The 21,256-nt window shown below is 46.0% G+C and overlaps 1 protein-coding gene across 1 annotated transcript in view; it reads left to right on the top strand.

The window, feature by feature from the left end:
- LOC135079561 (uncharacterized) overlaps nucleotides 1-21,256 on the top strand; it is a 38,769-nt gene that overhangs the window by 2,166 nt on the left and 15,347 nt on the right. The window contains exons 3-31 of the mRNA XM_063974213.1: nucleotides 900-1,120; nucleotides 2,615-2,774; nucleotides 3,290-3,536; nucleotides 4,462-4,743; nucleotides 6,677-6,858; nucleotides 7,387-7,551; nucleotides 8,115-8,226; nucleotides 8,344-8,456; nucleotides 9,039-9,194; nucleotides 9,721-9,885; nucleotides 10,413-10,568; nucleotides 11,096-11,260; nucleotides 11,673-11,837; nucleotides 12,012-12,087; nucleotides 12,591-12,703; nucleotides 13,301-13,456; nucleotides 13,984-14,148; nucleotides 14,843-15,007; nucleotides 17,079-17,261; nucleotides 17,469-17,561; nucleotides 17,711-17,833; nucleotides 17,935-18,027; nucleotides 18,115-18,207; nucleotides 18,491-18,613; nucleotides 18,701-18,793; nucleotides 19,110-19,202; nucleotides 19,290-19,382; nucleotides 20,334-20,426; nucleotides 20,484-20,610. Of these exons, the coding sequence (XP_063830283.1) occupies nucleotides 900-1,120; nucleotides 2,615-2,774; nucleotides 3,290-3,536; nucleotides 4,462-4,743; nucleotides 6,677-6,858; nucleotides 7,387-7,551; nucleotides 8,115-8,226; nucleotides 8,344-8,456; nucleotides 9,039-9,194; nucleotides 9,721-9,885; nucleotides 10,413-10,568; nucleotides 11,096-11,260; nucleotides 11,673-11,837; nucleotides 12,012-12,087; nucleotides 12,591-12,703; nucleotides 13,301-13,456; nucleotides 13,984-14,148; nucleotides 14,843-15,007; nucleotides 17,079-17,261; nucleotides 17,469-17,561; nucleotides 17,711-17,833; nucleotides 17,935-18,027; nucleotides 18,115-18,207; nucleotides 18,491-18,613; nucleotides 18,701-18,793; nucleotides 19,110-19,202; nucleotides 19,290-19,382; nucleotides 20,334-20,426; nucleotides 20,484-20,610 (4,171 nt within the window). The remainder of the gene's footprint in view (nucleotides 1-899; nucleotides 1,121-2,614; nucleotides 2,775-3,289; nucleotides 3,537-4,461; nucleotides 4,744-6,676; nucleotides 6,859-7,386; nucleotides 7,552-8,114; nucleotides 8,227-8,343; nucleotides 8,457-9,038; nucleotides 9,195-9,720; nucleotides 9,886-10,412; nucleotides 10,569-11,095; nucleotides 11,261-11,672; nucleotides 11,838-12,011; nucleotides 12,088-12,590; nucleotides 12,704-13,300; nucleotides 13,457-13,983; nucleotides 14,149-14,842; nucleotides 15,008-17,078; nucleotides 17,262-17,468; nucleotides 17,562-17,710; nucleotides 17,834-17,934; nucleotides 18,028-18,114; nucleotides 18,208-18,490; nucleotides 18,614-18,700; nucleotides 18,794-19,109; nucleotides 19,203-19,289; nucleotides 19,383-20,333; nucleotides 20,427-20,483; nucleotides 20,611-21,256) is intronic.

Genomic DNA, 21,256 nt, shown 5'->3' with positions numbered 1-21,256 from the left:
CCATTTTTTTCCGAAACTATAAGAGCTATACTGTTGAAACTTGGTAGGTATTGTGAACCGCATTAAGATTTTGATGCAAAAATAAAAAAATAATAATAAATATTGGGGGCTCCCCACACTTAGAACTGAAACTCAAAAATTTTTTTTCATCAAAAACACGTGTGGGGGTATCTATGGATAGGTCTTCAAAAATGATATCGAGGTTTCTAAAATTTTTTTTTTCTAAACCGAATAGCTTGCGTGACAGACGCTTCCAAAGTGGAAAAAAGTTCGTCCCCCCCTCTAACTTCTAAAATAAGAAAAAAATAAATAAAAGAAAAACATATGATGTACATAACTATAAAAACTACCAACGAAAATTGTTTTGAACGAGATCTAGTAAGTAGTTTTTTTTTAATACCTCGTAAATCGTAAACCGCTTATTACCGCGTAATCTTTCATACAAATAACTTAAATTAAAAAATAATAATTTTAATTTCATAAATCAATGGTACGGAACCCTTTGTGCGTGAGTCCGACACGCACTTGGCCGGTTTTTGTTTTTTAATGTCATCATTGCATGATTTAATTTTAGTCTCCACTCACACACTAATTTACCAAGAGCTCTCTAATTAGCCAGATGGGGTGGCGTGGCCCGACACAAATGGACATTACACAGAAAATATAAAATCGAAAGGTCACTGACTGACATCACGAAATCTCAGAAACATGTTAGGAGTCCCAAATTTTGTATGGGGGTTCCGTTTAGAATTTAGAACGTGGGTGCTCACTTAGACGGGATTTTGCAAAATTCACCCCTTATAGGGGTAAAACGGGGTCCACGCGAACGAAGACACGGGCGGCCGCCAGTGTAGAAATACATATGATTGTCATTCATAATATTTGCTTCTCCATATCAGGATGTGCTCTCCAACCACTCCATCGACATAAACGTGCGATGGCTGGCGGTGATGTGCTTCAAGAACGGCGTCGACCGCTACTGGCGGCGGAACGCGCCCAACGCGATCACGGACGACGAGAAACAGAAGCTCCGGCTCGGGCTTCTCACCACGAATATATTGAGCGAGCCCGTCACGCAGATCGCGACGCAGCAAGCTGTGCTCATATCAAAAATTGCCAGGTATTTACCAAATACGTGTTGGGTAGCAGACTTATAAACTAGGAACGGGATTAATACCGTATCGCCTTTCGCGAGCAGTCGTCGCCTTTAGCGAGCAGTCATTGCCTTTCGCGAGCCGAGCAGTCATCGCCTTTAACGCTCTGTCAACCGCGAGGCGAGGCTTTTACATTACGGTGCCGATAAGTGTGCGTTGCAGTATGGTGGACTTTCATACAAAGAATACTGTGACCGCCTCGAGTTGATCCCTTTCCGGGTTTCCTTTTTCATCATGTTGCATATAAATAATACTATTTGCCAATGTGTGATGGATAGCTAGATTTTTTTTATAGTTGAGATTGACCGTTTTATAAAAGTCAAAATTGACATTATCAACCCAACTTTAACCACTTATGTGTGAAGATTTACACTGAATTTAGGTGTAATTTCAGAAAAGGTAATCCCATCAAAAACAATACTTGTCAAAAAAACCAAGTCTCGCAACTCAGTTGTTCTACGGTAAAAAGTTGTGAGATCCATGTAATACCAAGTCCAGGCCAGGAAATCTTTAACGTTTTACATAAATATATTGACTTGGCCATCGCACTAAATAATTTAATTTACACGTGTTTTCATGCGATGGCCAAGTCAATATATTTATGTAAAACGTTAAAGATTTCCTGGCCTGGACTTGGTATTACATGGATCTCACAACTTTTTACCGTAGAACAACTGAGTTGCGAGACTTGGTTTTTTTGACAAGTATTGTTTTTGATGGGATCTCATTTCTTTTTGTATTTTATAGACAGCAGTTATGTATCTAGAAAACTGGACCAAAATTGAAAAATTTTACTCGACTTGGCGGTTGCACTACCGTGCCCCCAAATCTCATTTCTTTTTGTATTTTGTAGACAGCAGTTATGTATCTAGAAAACTGGACCGAAATTGAAAAATTTTACTCGACTTGGCGGTTGCACTACCGTGCCCCCAAATATTTTAGTTTTTCCTTGATTCATACACCAAACACTACTTATATTCCAAATTTGAAGCTTCTAGGTCTGCTAGAAGTGCCTTAGAATTTTGATGATCGGTGAGTCAGTGAGTCAGTGAGTCAGTGAGTCAGTCAGTGAGTGACAAAATTAAGTAACTTTGACCCGTTATAATTCTTAAACTACTGGTTCAAATTGAATGAAATTTTAAATATACCGTGTCTTTACAATGCCTGCATAGCTAATGAAAATTCAGCCTTCTAGTTTTATCCACAACGAAGTTACAGGCGGTCGAAAATGGCCTGAATTGCTTCGAGAAAAGGATGGTACGGCCGTGCCGCTTTTTTGCTCGACTTGGTGGGGGCACTGCCGTGCCCCCAGATTCGAATTTAGTTCCCTAAAAGGAAGTAGGGGATGAAAGTTTATTTGAAATTGCTTTTTTAATTTTTTTACCTTACTATTTTTACTTCATTAATTAAAAATTTACAAAAAGTAAAGAGCAGACATTAGTAAATATGTTTTGTTCCAGGTTTGATTGCCCAACGAACTGGCCCAACCTAGTGCCAGATCTTATCGGAGCCTTGAAGGCGCCGCAGCCCTTAGTGCAGCATAGATCTTTGCTGATCTTCCACCACTTGGTCAAGGCTTTGGCCTCCAAGAGAATGATTGGTGATAGGAGAATTTTTCAGGTATGTTGGTGAATTTCATGCAATATAGTTCAATATACTATTTACGTATTTCTTGAATGATGTTTATGCAATTTACTGTTTAAGTAAATCTTCAAGAATGATAAATTACAAAAATGTTTATGAGCGGGAGTTTGAATACCTTTTTATGAAACAACAAATGAAGCGACTATTCACGAAATGTTTTCACAAGCAAGTATGTGAAACCGAGACAAAAACAAGAATATGTGTTGTCTCCTTAATGTGGGCGCTAAAGGAGTGGGAACTAGCAACATGTTTTCCGCGTAAATATGATTGTCATCATCACTCGATAAAAACTTCGCGGAATTGGGAAACGTTGCAATGTCACGTAGATTAAGTGCGTAAGTTGCCCTTCATGTTGTCCCCTAGAAAATCGATTATTGAAGCTAGGTAGTTAGCTAGGTTTTGTCCTTTCAGGTACTCAATGGATTGTCCTATCTTTACTTACAGATTACCACAGAGATACACTATTTTAATTTTGACTATCCTTGTTTCAGGAGCTAACAAACTCCGTATACGCGTTCATCCTAAACCTCTGGCACGAGAACACTGAAGTTTTCCTCCGTAACATCCAAGAGGGCGCTGCCACCGAGCTGATAACGGAACATCTGGAGAAGGCGCTCCTCTGCCTCAGGATATTGAGGAAACTCACCGTCTTTGGGTTCAAGAAGGCACACGAGAGCCAGGATGCGGTCGCTTTCTTGAATGTGGTGTTTGACAGGGCAAAGACTAGCTTGGAGTGCCGTGAGTATTACTATGACTTTATGTACTAAAATTGTAACTTTATGAGAGTATGACTGATAAGAAATATTCTTGTTAGTATATCAGGCTACATTTTGCTGCATGATATTTAATAGAGTTATGACTGTGTGATTTTATTAAGAAATAGTGTTGAAAGCGTAATTAGGCTACATTTTGTTGCAACAAAATAGCACTTTTTACAACTACTTTAGATACCATACTCAAGACACTGATCGTAAAATATTCAGAAGGCTTTTAATCTCTTGTTTGTGTTATAAGATTTTAAACTTTTGCTTTCCATTTTAACTAAAATAGTAAGACACGGGTCTTAACGCGACGTTAAGAGTAGGCGCACACCGTTGATTTTTCGTCGGCCGATAGTTTAGTCGGGCAGTTGATCAGTATGGGCATGTATGGGAGTGCGCACACTACGCCGATTCGATTTGGCCGATTCTTCATATAATTTAAAATCGGGCACAACTATCGGCCAACTAAAAATCAACGGTGTGTGCCTACTCTTATTAATGAGTTACATTATGTACTCACGGCTTGACGTTTCGACTGCGATGCTGCAGCCGTGGTCACAAGCAGAGCGAGACCCGTGTCTTACTATTTTACTCTTGTTTGTGATTAGAATTTACTGTAGCACCCAATTATACAACAAGATGCGATTAATTAGTATGAATATGTGTCTGGAATTTTTCTATTAATTTTAGATTTTAAATCATAAATTTTCGCCAGTTCCAGATCTCATAATAATTTTAACTTTATGCTGTCATATGGTTGAAAACCTATGAAAATATTGCTAAACCTGATAGGGTTAATATGTAAAAATCATGTGAACTAATGGAAACCCACGAATGTAACACTCCTAATATGTTATGAGTATGACTGTGTTAAAATTGATTTTATTACGTGTTTGTTCCAGGCAAGCTCCTCAAAGGCCGCGGGATCTACCCCCTAGAACTATGTGAGAAGTTCATCATCCACCTCACTAAAGTGGCACTAGGGGTGCTAAGTTTCCACCCTTTCTCCTACGTGCCTCTCATCAGGCCATCCCTGCAGTTTGCCCTTTACTACTGCTTTACGGAACAAGGCATGACCCTGGGCTATGAAAGGTTCACTATACAGTGCCTGAATATCGTCAAAGGTGTGCTTTTGTGCGCTGAGTACAAACTGCCTAAAGGCACGGAGCCGGTTAAAGAGCCATGTGAGTATTTCTTTTTCGTTTTTCATGAGCTGTCAATACAATGTTTTCTGAGTTTTGTGATATCCCATATTTTTAAAATACGAAAATCTACTATATAAAAATAAGTCGGGTTTTCCTCCCTGACGCTATAACTCCAGAACGCACGAACCGATTTCCACGGTTTTGCATTCGTTGGAAAGGTCTCGGGCTCCGTGAGGTTTATAGCAAAGAAAATTCGGGAAAAGGGGGTAAAACGGGAACCACGCGTACGAAGTCGCGGGCGGCCGCTAGTTGTTTATATTAAATGGCAATGCCAGATTTTGTATGGAAGGTGGCGTCTTTTTTTTTCGCGCGGCCATCGACCAAACTTTGTTTTTTGATTACATAAACTCATATCTCTTACGATTTTAAGGGACAAAAATACAGTTTAATAGGTACCAAGTTTAGTTTTTAAGAACCAACCTATCTTTATCGTTTATTTAGTAGCAGTATTAGCCTTCTATGGCCTTTTTACAGCTGTGGATGAAGGGATTGTGTTGATTAGCAGCTTTTAAGTATCTCAGAAGAAACTAGAGCCACTTTTTGCAAACTGCGTACAAACCGTAACCAAATATTTGGTTTCTTATTATTTCAAATCGTCACAACATCACGCAGTTCCTTTGAAGTTTAAAAACTCCCATAACTCATTTGTTTTGTTACTTTTGCGTTCTATTTTCAATTCACTGGATGCAGATTCTTTCAAAAACATTCGAAGGATAACAAAATTAACTTTTAAAAAAAATAAAACCGACTTCAAATGCGTGAACACAAAAAAAACTAAAAATTAAAAATATTGCGTATAAAAAAGTTCATCCCCAATTTTCCACCCTTGGGGGTGAAATATTTCGTTCAAATTCGCATGAAACCACCCTTTTGATAATACCTATTCAACAAAAAAATAAACGTTCAAATTGATTTATAATCGGCGGAGATATTGCGTATAAAAAAGTTCATCCCCAATTTTCCACCCTTGGGGGTTGTTTTTTCTATTATTAAATTTAAATGGGACCACCCTTGAGGTATTACCTATACGCCGAAAAAAGATTTGTTCAAATCGGTTCATAATTGGCGGAGTTATCGCGTAAAAAACATAGAAAAAAAAAAAAACATACGGGTCGAATTGAGAACCTCCTCCTTTTTTGAAGTCGGTTGAAAATCAAAATATTGCGCTATTTTTTATTGCGCTGATTCTGCTCCATACTGAAGTCTGGAGCCTTTAATGGATGGTATTGTTTGTTTACACATACAATGTCACTATTTTGTTGCAATTTCTTACAAAACTTGCGCGCAAAAAGCAAGTATGTAAAATCATCAAACTTCTAATGCTCGTAACTCAGTTCAGACTGAGTTTAGAGGTATACATATGATAGTAAGTTTGGTTTATTACACTATTTTGTAATAAAAAAAACAAGGTTTGGTCGATGGCCAAGCGAAAAAAAAAGACGCCAATTTCCGGCATTGTCTTTTGTCAGAAAAATTCAAGACCAGTTTAGTAGATGTCACTGTAGCTGCATAAACTATGATCAGATTTAAAAAACAACCATAACAAACATACCGATGTCCTATCTACCGGTAATAAAAGGGTCTTTAATTTATTTTGGAAATAAAGCGCGTCACTTATTAGCAAATAGTGAAACTAACGGCCGGTTCACACATGTCTCCGTTTTATCGTTTACTGCTTACGCTATGAAAACTACAAGTTTAGCGCATAACTAAGTCAATGCCTCAGGCATGGAAGCGGCATAGGTGGGTATTTTTGTGATATCAAACTTCAAACGTCTGCGAGACTTCAGATGTGCTTCAGACTTGTATGCTCTGTCACTTATGTTATCATTCCGTGCCTCTCCCATACCTCAGCTATGTGCTAGATCATGTTCATCACTGAACAAGTACTAATAAAACACTATCTTTCCAGTAACACTAGAAGCGCACCAAGCCAAAATGGAGGTGCTAGACCCGAACACGGTCTGTCATATGTGCCGGCACCTGGTCAGCCACTACTTCGTGCTCAGCGCCGACGACCTGGCGCTGTGGGACGCGGAGCCCGAGAGCTTCGCCACCGACGAGGCGGGCGAGTCCTGGAAGTATAGCCTGAGGGTGAGTCACTCATCATCAAGGTTCCTTAGTTCCAGCCAAAAGACGTCCACTGCTGCAGCTGGATAAAGCCCCCAAGATTTCTACAACAAGCAATCCTGCATAACATAGCCTGAGGGTAAGTGTCTTTATCATCAGCAGGTCCTTTATTGTCGACTGCAGGAACGCGATTCTCCAAAAGGCAAATGGAGGAGTCCCCATCAGTGAGGCACCGAGGAAGAAGAATAAGGGAAGCTCCATAGCCTTTTGCCCTTTGGGTGACCTTGAGCCTTCTTATGAAGCTCATAATGAGCGACCTCGTCTCCGTTTCGTATGTCTTTGTTGAGTATAGACACTGGTCAAAGACTTATCTTAAGACACTGTCGTATTTTGGACGCGACGATGTCTCAAGATCGAGGCGCCCTTTGGGTGACCTTGAGCGTTCTAATGAAGCTCAAACAAACGACCACGAGTCTGTCCTGTATCTCATCGCTGGCTACACACACTGGTTAAATACTTTTCTTAAGACATTGCGATCCTTTTGACGCGAAGATGTCTCAAGATGGGGTGCTAGACCCGAGCACAGTGTGCCACATGTGCCGGCACCTGGTCAGCCACTACTTCGTGCTCAGCGCCGACGACCTGGCGCTGTGGGACGCGGAGCCCGAGAGCTTCGCCACCGACGAGGCGGGCGAGTCCTGGAAGTATAGCCTGAGGGTAAGTCTTCATCATCAGCAGGTCCTTTATTGTCGAGTGTCTTCATCATCAAGGTTCCTTAGTTCCAGCCAAAAGACGTCCACTGCTGCAGCTGGATAAAGCCCCCAAGATTTCTACAACAAGCAATCCTGCATAACATAGCCTGAGGGTAAGTTATTCATCATCAGCGCAGGTCCTTTATTATCGACTGCAGGAACGCGATTCTCCAAAAGGCAAATGGAGGAGTCCCTATCAGTGAGGGACGGAGGAAGAAGAATAAGGGCAGCTCCATCGCCCTTTGCCCTTTGGGTGACCTTAAGCCTTCTTATGAAGCTCTTATTGAGCGACCTCGTCTGCGTTTCGTATGTCTTTGTTGAGTATAGACACTGGTCAAAGACTTATCTTGAGACACTGTCGTATTTTGGACGCGAAGATATCTCAAGATGAAAGTGCCCTTTGGGTGACCTTGAGCCTTCTAATGAAGCTCTTAACAAGCGCCCACGAGTCCGTCCCGTATGTAATTTCTGTCTACATACACTGGCCAAAGACTTTTCTTGAGACATTGCGATCCTTTTGACGCGAAGATGTCTCAAGATGGGGTGCTAGACCCGAGCACAGTGTGCCACATGTGCCGGCACCTGGTCAGCCACTACTTCGTGCTCAGCGCCGACGTCCTTTATTGTCGAATGCAGGAACGTGATTCTACAAAAGGCAAATGGAGGAGCTGCCCTACACTTTATTTATACGCTGACCAAATAGGTTGGAGAATCTCCACTTTAATGGAGAGGCTTGATGTTTGCATATTTCCCTTAGTCACCTCTTTCTTTAGTTTTGTGCCTCAACGGGTTATCAGTTCTTCGTACTATGTGAATTCCGAGAGCTTCGCCACCGACGAGGCGGGCGAGTCCTGGAAGTATAGCCTGAGGGTAAGTGTCTCCATCATCAAGGTTCCTTAGTTCCAGCCAAAAGACGTCCACTGCTGGATGAGAACTTCCTTCAAGGATTTCGACAACAACCGATCCTGCGCTACCTGCATCCAAGGGCTTCCCGTGACCTTCACCAGATCTTCAGTGTACCTAATGAGAGGCTTGCCTACACTAGTGTCCTAGTCAGTGGTCGCCACTCGAGAACTTTTCTGTCTTAACAGCAACGATAACAATTCTGCAAGCTTCAGCTCCGATTCCACTAAGTAGGGAAACTCCAAGCAAAGCATGATCCATCGCCCTCTGGGTGACCTTGAGCTTTATGGGGCTCCTAGTAAGTGACCACGTCTCCGTTCCGTATGTCATCGCTAGCTACACATACTTGTCTTGAGACTGCGGTATTTTGGACGCGAAGATGTCTCAATATGAAGGGGCCCTTTGGGTTACCTTGAGCCTTCTTTTGAAGCTCATAGTAAGCTCCGTTCCGTCCGTCTCCGTTCCTTATGTAATGTCATTGCTGGCTACATATACAGTTGAACCTTGTCTTGAGACACTGAGGTATTTTGGATGCCAAGATATCTCTAGATGGAGGTGCTAGACCCGAGCACAGTGTGCCACATGTGCCGGCACCTGGTCAGCCACTACTTCGTGCTCAGCGCCGACGACCTGGCGCTGTGGGACGCGGAGCCCGAGAGCTTCGCCACCGACGAGGCGGGCGAGTCCTGGAAGTATAGCCTGAGGGTGAGTCTTCATCATCAAGGTTCCTTAGTTTCAGCCAAATGACCTTCACTGCTGTAGCTGGATAAAGCCCCCAAGATTTCTACAACAAGCAATCCTGCATAACATAGCCTGAGGGTAAGTGTCTTCATCATCAGCAGGTCCTTTATTGTCGACTGCAAGAACGCGATTCTCCAAAAGGCAAATGGAGGAGTCCCCATCAGTGAGGGACCGAGGAAGAAGAATAAGGGAAGTTCCATAGCCTTTTGCCCTTTGGGTGACCTTGAGCCTTCTTATGAAGCTCATAATGAGCGACCTCGTCTGCGTTTCGTATGTCTTTGTTGAGTATAGAACTGGTCAAAGACTTATCTTGAGACACTGTCGTATTTTGGACGCGAAGATGTCTCAAGATCGAGGCGCCCTTTAGGTGACCTTGAGCCTTCTAATGAAGCTCAAACAAACGACCACGAGTCTGTCCTATAACTCATCGCTGGCTACACACACTGGTTAAATACTTTTCTTAAGACATTGCGATCCTTTTGACGCGAAGATGTCTCAAGATGGGGTGCTAGACCCGAACACGGTCTGTCATATGTGCCGGCACCTGGTCAGCCACTACTTCGTGCTCAGCGCCGACGACCTGGCGCTGTGGGACGCGGAGCCCGAGAGCTTCGCCACCGACGAGGCGGGTGAGTCCTGGAAGTATAGCCTGAGGGTAAGTCTTTATCATCAAGGTCCCTTAGTTTCAGTCAAATGACGTTTACTGCTGGAAGAGGACCAAGGATTTCGACAGCAACCGATCCTGCATAACATAGCCTGAGGGTAAGTCATTCATTATCAGCAGGTCCTTTATCATCGACTGCAGGAACGCGCCTCGCCAAAAGGAAAATGGAGGAGTCCCCATCAGTGAGGGACTAAAGAAGAAAGAAGGGAAGCTCCATCGCCCTTTGTCCTTTAAGTGACCTTGAGCCTTCTTATGAAGCTCATAATGAGCGACCACGTCTCCGTTTCGTATGTCTTTGTTGAGTATACACACTGGTCAAAGACTTTTCTTGAGACACTGCGGTATTTTGTACGCGAAGATGTCTCAAGATCGAGGCGCCCTTTGGGTTACCTTGAGCCTTCTAATGAAGCTCAAACAAACGACCACGGGTCTGTCCTGTATCTCATCGCTGGCTACACACACTGGCTAAAGACTTTTCTTAAGACATTGCGATCCTTTTGACGCGAAGATGTCTCAAGATGGTGGTGCTAGACCCGAGCACAGTGTGCCACATGTGCCGGCACCTGGTCAGCCACTACTTCGTGCTGAGCGCCGACGACCTGGCGCTGTGGGACGCGGAGCCCGAGAGCTTCGCCACCGACGAGGCGGGCGAGTCCTGGAAGTATAGTCTGAGGGTGAGTCTTTATCATCAAGGTCCCTTAGTTTCAGCCAAATGACGTCCACTGCTGCAGCTGGATAAAGCCCCCAAGATTTCTACAACAAGCAATCCTGCATAACATAGCCTGAGGGTAAGTGTCTTCATCATCAGCAGGTCCTTTATTGTCGACTGCAAGAACGCGATTCTCCAAAAGGCAAATGGAGGAGTCCCCATCAGTGAGGGACCGAGGAAGAAGAAGAAGGGAAGCTCCATCGCCCTTTGCCCTTTGGGTGACCTTGAGCCTTCTTATGAAGCTCATAATGGGCTACCACGTCTCCGTTCCGTATGTCTTGCTGGCTACACACACTGGTCAAAGACTTTTCTTGAGACACTGCGGTATTTTGGACGCGAAGATATCTCAAGATGAAAGTGCCCTTTGGGTGACCATGAGCCTTCTAATGAAGCTCTTAACAAGCGCCCACGAGTCCGTCCCGTATGTAATTTCTGTCTACATACACTGACCAAAGACTTTTCTTGAGACACTGCGATATTTTGGACGCGAAGATGTCTCAAGATGGGGTGCTAGACCCGAACACGGTCTGTCATATGTGCCGGCACCTGGTCAGCCACTACTTCGTGCTCAGCGCCGACGACCTGGCGCTGTGGGACGCGGAGCCCGAGAGCTTCGCCACCGACGAGGCGGGCGAGTCCTGGAAGTATAGCCTGAGGGTGAGTGTCTTCATCAGCAGCAGGTCCTTTATTGTCGACTGCAAGAACGCGATTCTCCAAAAGGCAAATGGAGGAGTCCCCATCAGTGAGGGACCGAGGAAGAAGAATAAGGGAAGCTCCATCGCCCTTTGCCCTTTGGGTGACCTTGAGCCTTCTTATGAAGCTCATAATGAGCGACCACGTCTCCGTGTCGTATGTCTTGCTGGCTACACACACTGGTCAAAGACTTTTCTTGAGACACTGCGGTATTTTGGATGCGAAGATGTCTCAAGATCGAGGCGCCCTTTGGGTGACCTTGAGCCTTCTAATGAAGCTCAAACAAACGACCACGAGTCCGTCCCGTATGTAATTTCTGTCTACATACACTGGCCAAAGACTTGTCTTGAGACACTGCGCTATTTTGGACGCAAAGATCTCTCAAGATAGGGTGCTAGACCCGAATACGGTCTGTCATATGTGCCGGCACCTGGTCAGCCACTACTTCGTGCTCAGCGCCGACGACCTGGCGCTGTGGGACGCGGAGCCCGAGAGCTTCGCCACCGACGAGGCGGGCGAGTCCTGGAAGTATAGCCTGAGGGTACGTCATCATCAAGGTTCCTTAGTTCCAGCCAAATGACGTCCACTGCTGCAGCTGGATAAAGCCCCCAAGATTTCTACAACAAGCAATCCTGCATAACATAGCCTGAGGGTAAGTGTCTTTATCATCAGCAGGTCCTTTATTGTCGACTGCAAGAACGCGATTCTCCAAAAGGCAAATGGAGGAGTACCCATCAGTGAGGGACCGAGGAAGAAGAAGAAGGGAAGCTCCATCGCCCTTTGCCCTTTGGGTGACCTTGAGCCTTCTTATGAAGCTTATAATGGGCTACCATGTCTCCGTTCCGTATGTCTTGCTGGCTACACACACTGGTCAAAGACTTATCTTGAGACACTGTCGTATTTTGGACGCGAAGATGTCTCAAGATCGAGGCGCCCTTTGGGTGACCTTGAGCCTTCTAATGAAGCTCAAACAAACGACCACGAGTCTGTCCTGTATCTCATCGCTGGCTATACACACTGGCTAAAGACTTTTCTTAAGACATTGCGATCCTTTTGACGCGAAGATGTCTCAAGATGGCGGTGATAGACCCGAGCACAGTGTGCCACATGTGCCGGCACCTGGTCAGCCACTACTTCGTGCTCAGCGCCGACGTCCTTTATTGTCGAATGCAGGAACGTGATTCTCCAAAAGGCAAATGGAGGAGCTGCCCTACACTTTATTTAAACGCTGACCAAATAGGTTGGAGACTCTCCACTTTAATGGAGAGGCTTGATGTTTGCATATTTCCCTTAGTCACCTCTTTCTTTAGTTTTGTGCCTCAACGGGTTATCAGTTCTTCGAACTATGTGAATTCCGAGAGCTTCGCCACCGACGAGGCGGGCGAGTCCTGGAAGTATAGCCTGAGGGTAAGTGTCTCCATCATCAAGGTTCCTTAGTTCCAGCCAAATGACGTCCACTGCTGGAAGAGGACCTCCCTCAAGGATTTTGACAGCAACCGATCCTGCGCTGCCTGCATCCAGGTGCTTCCCGTGACCTTCACCAGATCGTCAGTCTACCTAATGAGAGGTTTGCCTACACTAGTGTCCTAGTCAGCGGTCGCCACTCGAGAACTTTTCTGTCTCAACAGCAACGATGAAAATTCTGCGAGCTTCAGACCTCCTCAGCTCCGATGCGACTACGTAGGGAAACTCCGAGCATAGCACGCTACATCGCCCTCTGGGTGACTTTGAGCTTTATGAGGCTCCTAGTAAGCGACCACGTCTCCGTTCCGTATGTTATCGCTAGCTACACATACTTGTCTTGAGACTGCGGTATTTTGGGCGCGAAGATGTCAAGATGAAGGCGCCCTTTGGGTGACCTTGAGCCTTCTTATGAAGCTCATAGTAAGCTCCGTTCCGTTCCGTCCGTCTCCGTTCCTTATGTAATGTCATTGATGGCTACGAACATAGTTGAAAGACTTATCTTAAGACACTGCGGTATTTTGGACGCGAAGATGTCTCAAGATGGCGCTGCTAGACCCGAGCACAGTGTGTCACATGTGCCGGCACCTGGTCAGCCACTACTTCGTGCTCAGCGCCGACGACCTGGCGCTGTGGGACGCGGAGCCCGAGAGCTTCGCCACCGACGAGGCGGGCGAGTCCTGGAAGTATAGCCTGAGGGTAAGTCACTCATCATCAAGGTTCCATAGTTCCAGCCAAAAGACGTCCACTGCTGCAGCTGGATAAAGCCCCCAAGATTTCTACAACAAGCAATCCTGCATAACATAGCCTGAGGGTAAGTGTCTTCATCATCAGCAGGTCCTTTATTGTCGACTGCAAGAACGCGATTCTCCAAAAGGCAAATGGTGGAGTCCCCATCAGTGAGGGACCGAGGAAGAAGAATAAGGGAAGCTCCATAGCCTTTTGCCCTTTGGTGACCTTTAGCCTTCTTATGAAGCTCATAATGAGCGACCTCGTCTCCGTTTCATATGTCTTTGTTGAGTATAGACACTGGTCAAAGACTTTTCTTGAGACACTGTCGTATTTTGGACGCGAAGATGTCTCAAGATCGAGGCACTCTTTGGGTGACCTTGAGCCTTCTAATGAAGCTCAAACAAACGACCACGAGTCTGCCCTGTATCTCATCGCTGGCTATACACACTGGCTAAATACTTTTCTTAAGACATTGCGATCCTTTTGACGCGAAGATGTCTCAAGATGGGGTGCTAGACCCGAGCACAGTGTGCCACATGTGCCGGCACCTGGTCAGCCACTACTTCGTGCTCAGCGCCGACGACCTGGCGCTGTGGGACGCGGAGCCCGAGAGCTTCGCCACCGACGAGGCGGGCGAGTCCTGGAAGTATAGCCTGAGGGTAAGTCACTCATCATCAAGGTTCCTTAGTTCCAGCCAAATGACGTCCACTGCTGCAGCTGGATAAAGCCCCCAAGATTTCTACAACAACTAATCTTGCATAACATAGCCTGAGGGTAAGTGTCTTCTTCATCAGCAGGTCCTTTATTGTCGACTGCAAGAACGCGATTCTCCAAAAGGCAAATGGAGGAGTACCCATCAGTGAGGCACCGAGGAAGAAGAATAAGGGAAGCTCCATAGCCTTTTGCCCTTTGGGTGACCTTGAGCCTTCTTATGAAGCTCATAATGGGCTACCACGTCTCCGTTCCGTATGTCTTGCTGGCTACACACACTGGTCAAAGACTTTTCTTGAGACACTGCGGTATTTTGTACGCGAAGATATCTCAAGATGAAAGTGCCCTTTGGGTGACCTTGAGCCTTCTTATGATGCTCATAGTAAGCTCCGTTCCGTTTCGTCCGTCTCCGTTCCTTATGTAATGTCATTGCTGGCCACAAACACAGTTGAAAGACTTGTCTTGAGACACTGCGGTATTTTGGACGTGAAGATATCTCAAGATGAAAGTGCCCTTTGGGTGACCTTGAGCCTTCTAATGAAGCTCAAACAAACGACCACGAGTCTGCCCTGTATCTCATCGCTGGCTATACACACTGGCTAAAGACTTTTCTCAAGACATTGCGATCCTTTTGACGCGAAGATGTCTCAAGATGGGGTGCTAGACCCGAGCACAGTGTGCCACATGTGCCGGCACCTGGTCAGCCACTACTTCGTGCTCAGCGCCGACGACCTGGCGCTGTGGGACGCGGAGCCCGAGAGCTTCGCCACCGACGAGGCGGGCGAGTCCTGGAAGTATAGCCTGAGGGTAAGTCACTCATCATCAAGGTTCCTTAGTTCCAGCCAAAAGACGCCCACTGCTGCAGCTGGATAAAGCCCCCAAGATTTCTACAACAACCAATCCTACATAACATAGCCTGAGGGTGAGTGTCTTCATCATCAGCAGGTCCTTTAGCATCGACTGCAGGAACGTGATTCTACAAAAGGCAAATGGAGGAGCTGCCCTACACTTTATTTATACGCTGACCAAATAGGTTGGAGACTCTCCACTTTATTGGAGAGACTTGATGTTTGCATATTTCCCTTAGTCACCTTTTTCTTTTGTGCCTCGACGGGCTATCAGTTCTTCGAACTATGTGTGACAATTCTAAGAGCTTCGCCACCGACGAGGCGGGCGAGTCCTGGAAGTATAGCCTGAGGGTAAGTGTCTTCATCATCAAGGTTCTTTAGTTCCAGCCAAAAGACGTCCACTGCTGCAGCTAGATAAAGCCCCCAAGATTTCTACAACAAGCAATCCTGCATAACATAGCCTGAGGGTAAGTGTCTTCATCATCAGCAGGTCCTTTATTGTCGACTGCAAGAACGCGATTCTCCAAAAGGCAAATGGAGGAGTACCCATCAGTGAGGGACCGAGGAAGAAGAATAAGGGAAGCTCCATAGCCTTTTGCCATTTGGGTGACCTTGAGCCTTCTTATGAAGCTCATAATGAGCGACCTCGTCTCCGTTTCTTATGTCTTTGTTGAGTATAGACACTGGTCAAAGACTTATCTTAAGACACTGTCGTATTTTGGACGCGAAGATGTCTCAAGATCAAGGCGCCCTTTGGGTGACCTTGAGCCTTCTAATGAAGCTCAAACAAACGACCACGAGTCTGTCCTGTATCTCATCGCTGGCTATACACACTGGCTAAAGACTTTTCTTAAGACATTGCGATCCTTTTGACGCGAAGATGTCTCAAGATGGAGGTTCTAGACCCGACCACAGTGTGCCACATGTGCCGGCACCTGGTCAGCCACTACTTCGTGCTCAGCGCCGACGACCTGGCGCTGTGGGACGCGGAGCCCGAGAGCTTCGCCACCGACGAGGCGGGCGAGTCCTAGAAGTATAGCCTGAGGGTAAGTCAACGTCTTCATCATCAAGGTTCCTTATTTTTTAGGCAAATGACGTCCACTGCTGCAGCTGGATAAAGCCCCCAAGATTTCTACAACAAGCAATCCTGCATAACATAGCCTGAGGGTAAGTGTCTTCATCATCAGCAGGTCCTTTATTGTCGACTGCAAGAACGCGATTCTCCAAAAGGCAAATGGAGAAGATGCCCTAAACTTTATTTATACGCTGACCAAATAGGTTGGAGACTCTCCACTTTAATGGAGAGGCTTGATGTTTGCATATTTCCCTTAGTCACCTCTTTCTTTAGTTTTGTGCCTCAACGGGTTATCAGTTCTTCGAACTATGTGTGACAATTCTGAGAGCTTCGCCACCGACGAGGCGGGCGAGTCCTGGAAGTATAGCCTGAGGGTAAGTCACTCATCATCAAGGTTCCTTAGTTTCAGTCAAATGACGTCCACTGCTGGATGAGGACCTCCCTCAAAGATTTCGACAGCAACCGATCCTGCACAGCATGCATCCAGATGCTTCCTATGACCTTCACCAGATCGTTAGTCTACCTAATGAGAGGCTTGCCTACACTACGTGTCCTTGTCAGTCGTCGCCACTCGAGAACTTTTCTGTCTCAACAGCAACGATGAAAATTCTGCGAGCTTCAGACCTCCTCAGCTCCGATTCGACTACGTAGTGAAACTCCAAGCAAAGCACAATCCATAGCCTTTTCCTTGAACCTTCTTATGAAGCTCTTAGTAAGCGACCACGTCTCCGTTCCGTATGTAATGTCATTGCTGGCTACATACACATTTGAAAGACTTGTCTTGAGACTGGTATTTTGGACGCGAAGTAGAAGTTTGTCCAACAATGAATCTTTTGTTTAATGTGATGACAACTTTCATACGACATCCACGGAAATAGTGAGGTTGATGACAGATTTCTACTCTGTCCTTGTATTTTCCTGCAATGTTATCTTAATTCCCTATTTCTTTCCCCAGCCCTGCACCGAAGCGCTCTTCATGGAACTGTTCCAGTTCCGCAACGTACTAGCTCCAGAGCTAGTACGTTTGCTGGCGTCGCTTCAACAGCAGCAGATATCGCCGGACGACCTGCCCGCCATACTGAAGACCGACGCCATATACAACGCGGTCGGGCTGGCCGCCTTCGACTTGTATGACGACGTGAGTACACTCCATAGTACTTGTACTAGCTCCATAGTACCTGTACTAGCTCCATAGTACCTGTACTAGCTCCATAGTACCTGTACTAGCTCCATAGTACCTGTACTAGCTCCATAGTACCTGTACTAGCTCCATAGTACCTGTACTAGCTCCATAGTACCTGTACTAGCTCCATAGCTAGTACGGTTGCTGGCGTCGCTTCAACAGGAGCAGATATCGCCGGACGACCTGCCCGCCATACTGAAGACCGTCGCCATATACAACGCGGTCGGGTTGGCCGCCTTTGACTTGTATGACGACGTGAGTACACTCCATAGTACTTATACTAGCTCCATAGTACCTGTACTAGCTCCATAGTACTATACTCCATAGTACTATACTCCAAAGTACTTATACTAGCTCCGTAAGTCTGTATTACTAGCTCCATAGTACCTGTACTAGCTCCATAGCTAGTGCGGTTGCTGGCGTCGCTTCAGCAGCAGCAGATATCGCCGGACGACCTGCCCGCCATACTGAAGACAGACGCCATATACAACGCGGTCGGGTTGGCCGCCTTTGACTTGTATGACGACGTGAGTACACTCTGTAGTACTTATACTAGCTCCGTATTACTAGCTCCATAGTACCTGTACTAGCTCCATAGCTAGTACGGTTGCTGGCGTCGCTTCAACAGCAGCAGATATCGCCGGACGACCTGCCCGCCATACTAAAGACAGACGCCATATACAACGCGGTCGGGTTGGCCGCCTTCGACTTGTATGACGACGTGAGTACACTCCATAGTACTTATACTAGCTCCATAGTACCTGTACTAGCTCCATAGCTAGTACGGTTGCTGGCGTCACTTCAACAGCAGCAGATATCGCCGGACGACCTGCCCGCCATTCTGAAGACCGACGCCATATACAACGCGGTCGGGCTGGCCGCCTTCGACTTGTATGACGACGTGAGTATACTCCATAGAACTTATACTAAAGCCTAGTCCGTGAGCACGTAGAATCCCGTCCAAAGACCCCAAGCTACCCATCCTTGTCGCTCGCACGTAATTATGTTGCTGTCGCGCTTGCACACTCACTGCGGGCGCGCGTCGCACAGTCGCGACAGCAATATAATTACGCGCGAGCGATAAGGATGGATAGCTTGGGGTCATTAGACGGGATTTTACGTGCTCACGGACCAGGCTTTAGCTCCGTATTACTAGCTCCGTAGTACCTGTACTAGCTCTATAGCTAGTGCGGTTGCTGGCGTCGCTTCAACAGCAGCAGATATCGCCGGACGACCTGCCCGCCATACTGAAGACCGACGCCATATACAACGCGGTCGGGCTGGCCGCCTTTGACTTGTATGACGACGTGAGTACACTCCATAGTACTTGTACTAGCTCCATAGTACCTGTACTAGCTCCATAGCTAGTACGGTTGCTGGCGTCGCTTCAACAGCAGCAGATATCGCCGGACGACCTGCCCGCCATACTGAAGACCGACGCCATATACAACGCGGTCGGGCTGGCCGCCTTTGACTTGTATGACGACGTGAATACACTCCATAGTACTTATACTAAAGCCTGGTCCGTGAGCACGTAGAATCCCGTCCAAAGACCCCAAGCTACCCATCCTTGTCGCTCGCACGTAATTATGTTGCTGTCGCGCTCGCACACTCACTGCGGGCGCGCGTCGCACAGTCGCTACAGCAATATAATTACGACGCGCGAGTGATAAGGATGGATAGCTTGGGGTCATTAGACGGGATTTTACGTGCTCACGGACCAGGCTTTAGCTCCGTATTACTAGCTCCGTAGTACCTGTACTAGCTCCATAGCTAGTACGGTTGCTGGCGTCGCTTCAACAGCAGCAGATATCGCCGGACGACCTGCCCGCCATACTGAAGACCGACGCCATATACAACGCGGTCGGGTTGGCCGCCTTCGACTTGTATGACGATGTGAGTACACTCCATAGTACTTATACTAGCTCCATAGTACCTGTACTAGCTCCATAGCTAGTACGGTTGCTGGCGTCGCTTCAACAGCAGCAGATATCGCCGGACGACCTGCCCGCCATACTGAAGACCGACGCCATATACAACGCGGTCGGGCTGGCCGCCTTTGACTTGTATGACGATGTGAGTACACTCCATAATACTTATACTAGCTCCTGATTACTAGCTCCATAGTACCTGTACTAGCTCCATAGCAAGTACGGTTGCTGGCGTCGCACACAGGTGAAATTTGCTCAAAAGTTGGCCAAAATTACGTTAAGTGTGTTTATGCCTATATATTGCTGTAGTCTGTCTAAAATAATAGTTTAAAGGTGATTTAAAAAGAAAAAGTAACAAATGTTTTCATTGATGTATTTAGTCTTACTAATAATTTGTTAAAAATTTGATAAATTTTAAAAAATACAATTACGATGCAGAAGTTATTTTTGGTTCTTTTAAAAGTTTTATTACATCTTAAGGATAGGGAATACTAATGGAATGCTATTCTGGGAACTGCCTGAAAACATATTATGAGTATTTTTAAAATTCATAAAAATTGTCAGTTTTGCAATATTTTGTTTAGGTGACGCAGTTTGACGCAGCTAATTTTGGTGTCATATGAAAGCCATAGATATGTTCTTTCGAAATATGTAAAAGAAACGGGTTGATCGCGCTTGATCATTAACTTTTTCACTGTTTAAAAAAAATAAACTTTTAAAATATAGACTTCTATTCAAACCTATATATCTATAACATAGTAAGTAATGTAGACTGTTTGGTAATACAGAAATAATAAACTAACCTGGAAGTATAGAATCCATATGTTTTATACCAAATATCAACTAAATAAAAGTTAAACGTTGTTGTTAAACAAGAGCTAAAAATTATAATAAATTACTCAACAAGAAAAACTGTTTAAATCAAATGTTGTGGGTATCTGGACAAAAAGTGTAAAACTTTTTAAATATCATTTATAGATGGCGCCATATGTCTTGTTCCTATATTAGGTTACTAATTTAGAATCGGAGTAACTTTGCTTTTTTAAATTTTGGCCACAAATTACGTACATTTCACCTATGTGCGTCGCTTCAACAGCAGCAGATATCGCCGGACGACCTGCCCGCCATACTGAAGACCGACGCCATATACAACGCGGTCGGGCTGGCCGCCTTCGACTTGTATGACGACGTGAGTACACTCCATAGTACTTATACTAGCTCCATAGCACCTGTACTAGCTCCATAGCTAGTACGGTTGCTGGCGTCGCTTCAACAGCAGCGGATATCGCCGGACGACCTGCCCGCCATACTGAAGACCGACGCCATATACAACGCGGTCGGGCTGGCCGCTTTCGACTTGTATGACGACGTGAGTACACTCCATAGTACTTATACTAAAGCCTGGTCCGTAGGCACGTAGAATCCCGTCCAAAGACCCCAAGCTACCCATCCTTGTCGCTCGCACGTAATTATGTTGCTGTCGCGCTCGCATACTCACTGCGGGCGCGCGTCGCACAGTCGCGACAGCAATATAATTACGCGCGAGCGATAAGGATGGGTAGCTTGGGGTCATTAGACGGGATTCTACGTGCTCACGGACCAGGCTTTAGCTCCGTATTACTAGCTCCGTAGTACCTGTACTAGCTCCATAGCTAGTACGGTTGCTGGCGTCGCTTCAACAGCAGCAGATATCGCCGGACGACCTGCCCGCCATACTGAAGACCGACGCCATATAGTACAACGCGGTCGGGTTGGCCGCCTTCGACTTGTATGACGACGTGAGTATACTCCATAGTACTTGTACTAGCTCCATAGTACCTGTACTAGCTCCATAGCTAGTACGGTTGCTGGCGTCGCTTCAACAGCAGCAGATATCGCCGGACGACCTCCCCGCCATACTGAAGACCGACGCCATCTCAGATCATAGAAGGGAATAGATGTGTAACGGGGGCGTGGCGCGTGTCTCCGCGATATGCCCAGAAACGAACATCGGCCGCGAAGCCAGGTTAGTCGCGATTC

The sequence above is a fragment of the Ostrinia nubilalis genome, chromosome 16 (genome assembly GCF_963855985.1).
Source record: "Ostrinia nubilalis chromosome 16, ilOstNubi1.1, whole genome shotgun sequence".
In the NCBI taxonomy this organism is placed as follows: domain Eukaryota; kingdom Metazoa; phylum Arthropoda; class Insecta; order Lepidoptera; family Crambidae; genus Ostrinia; species Ostrinia nubilalis.
This window is presented reverse-complemented; position numbering and strand designations above follow the sequence as displayed.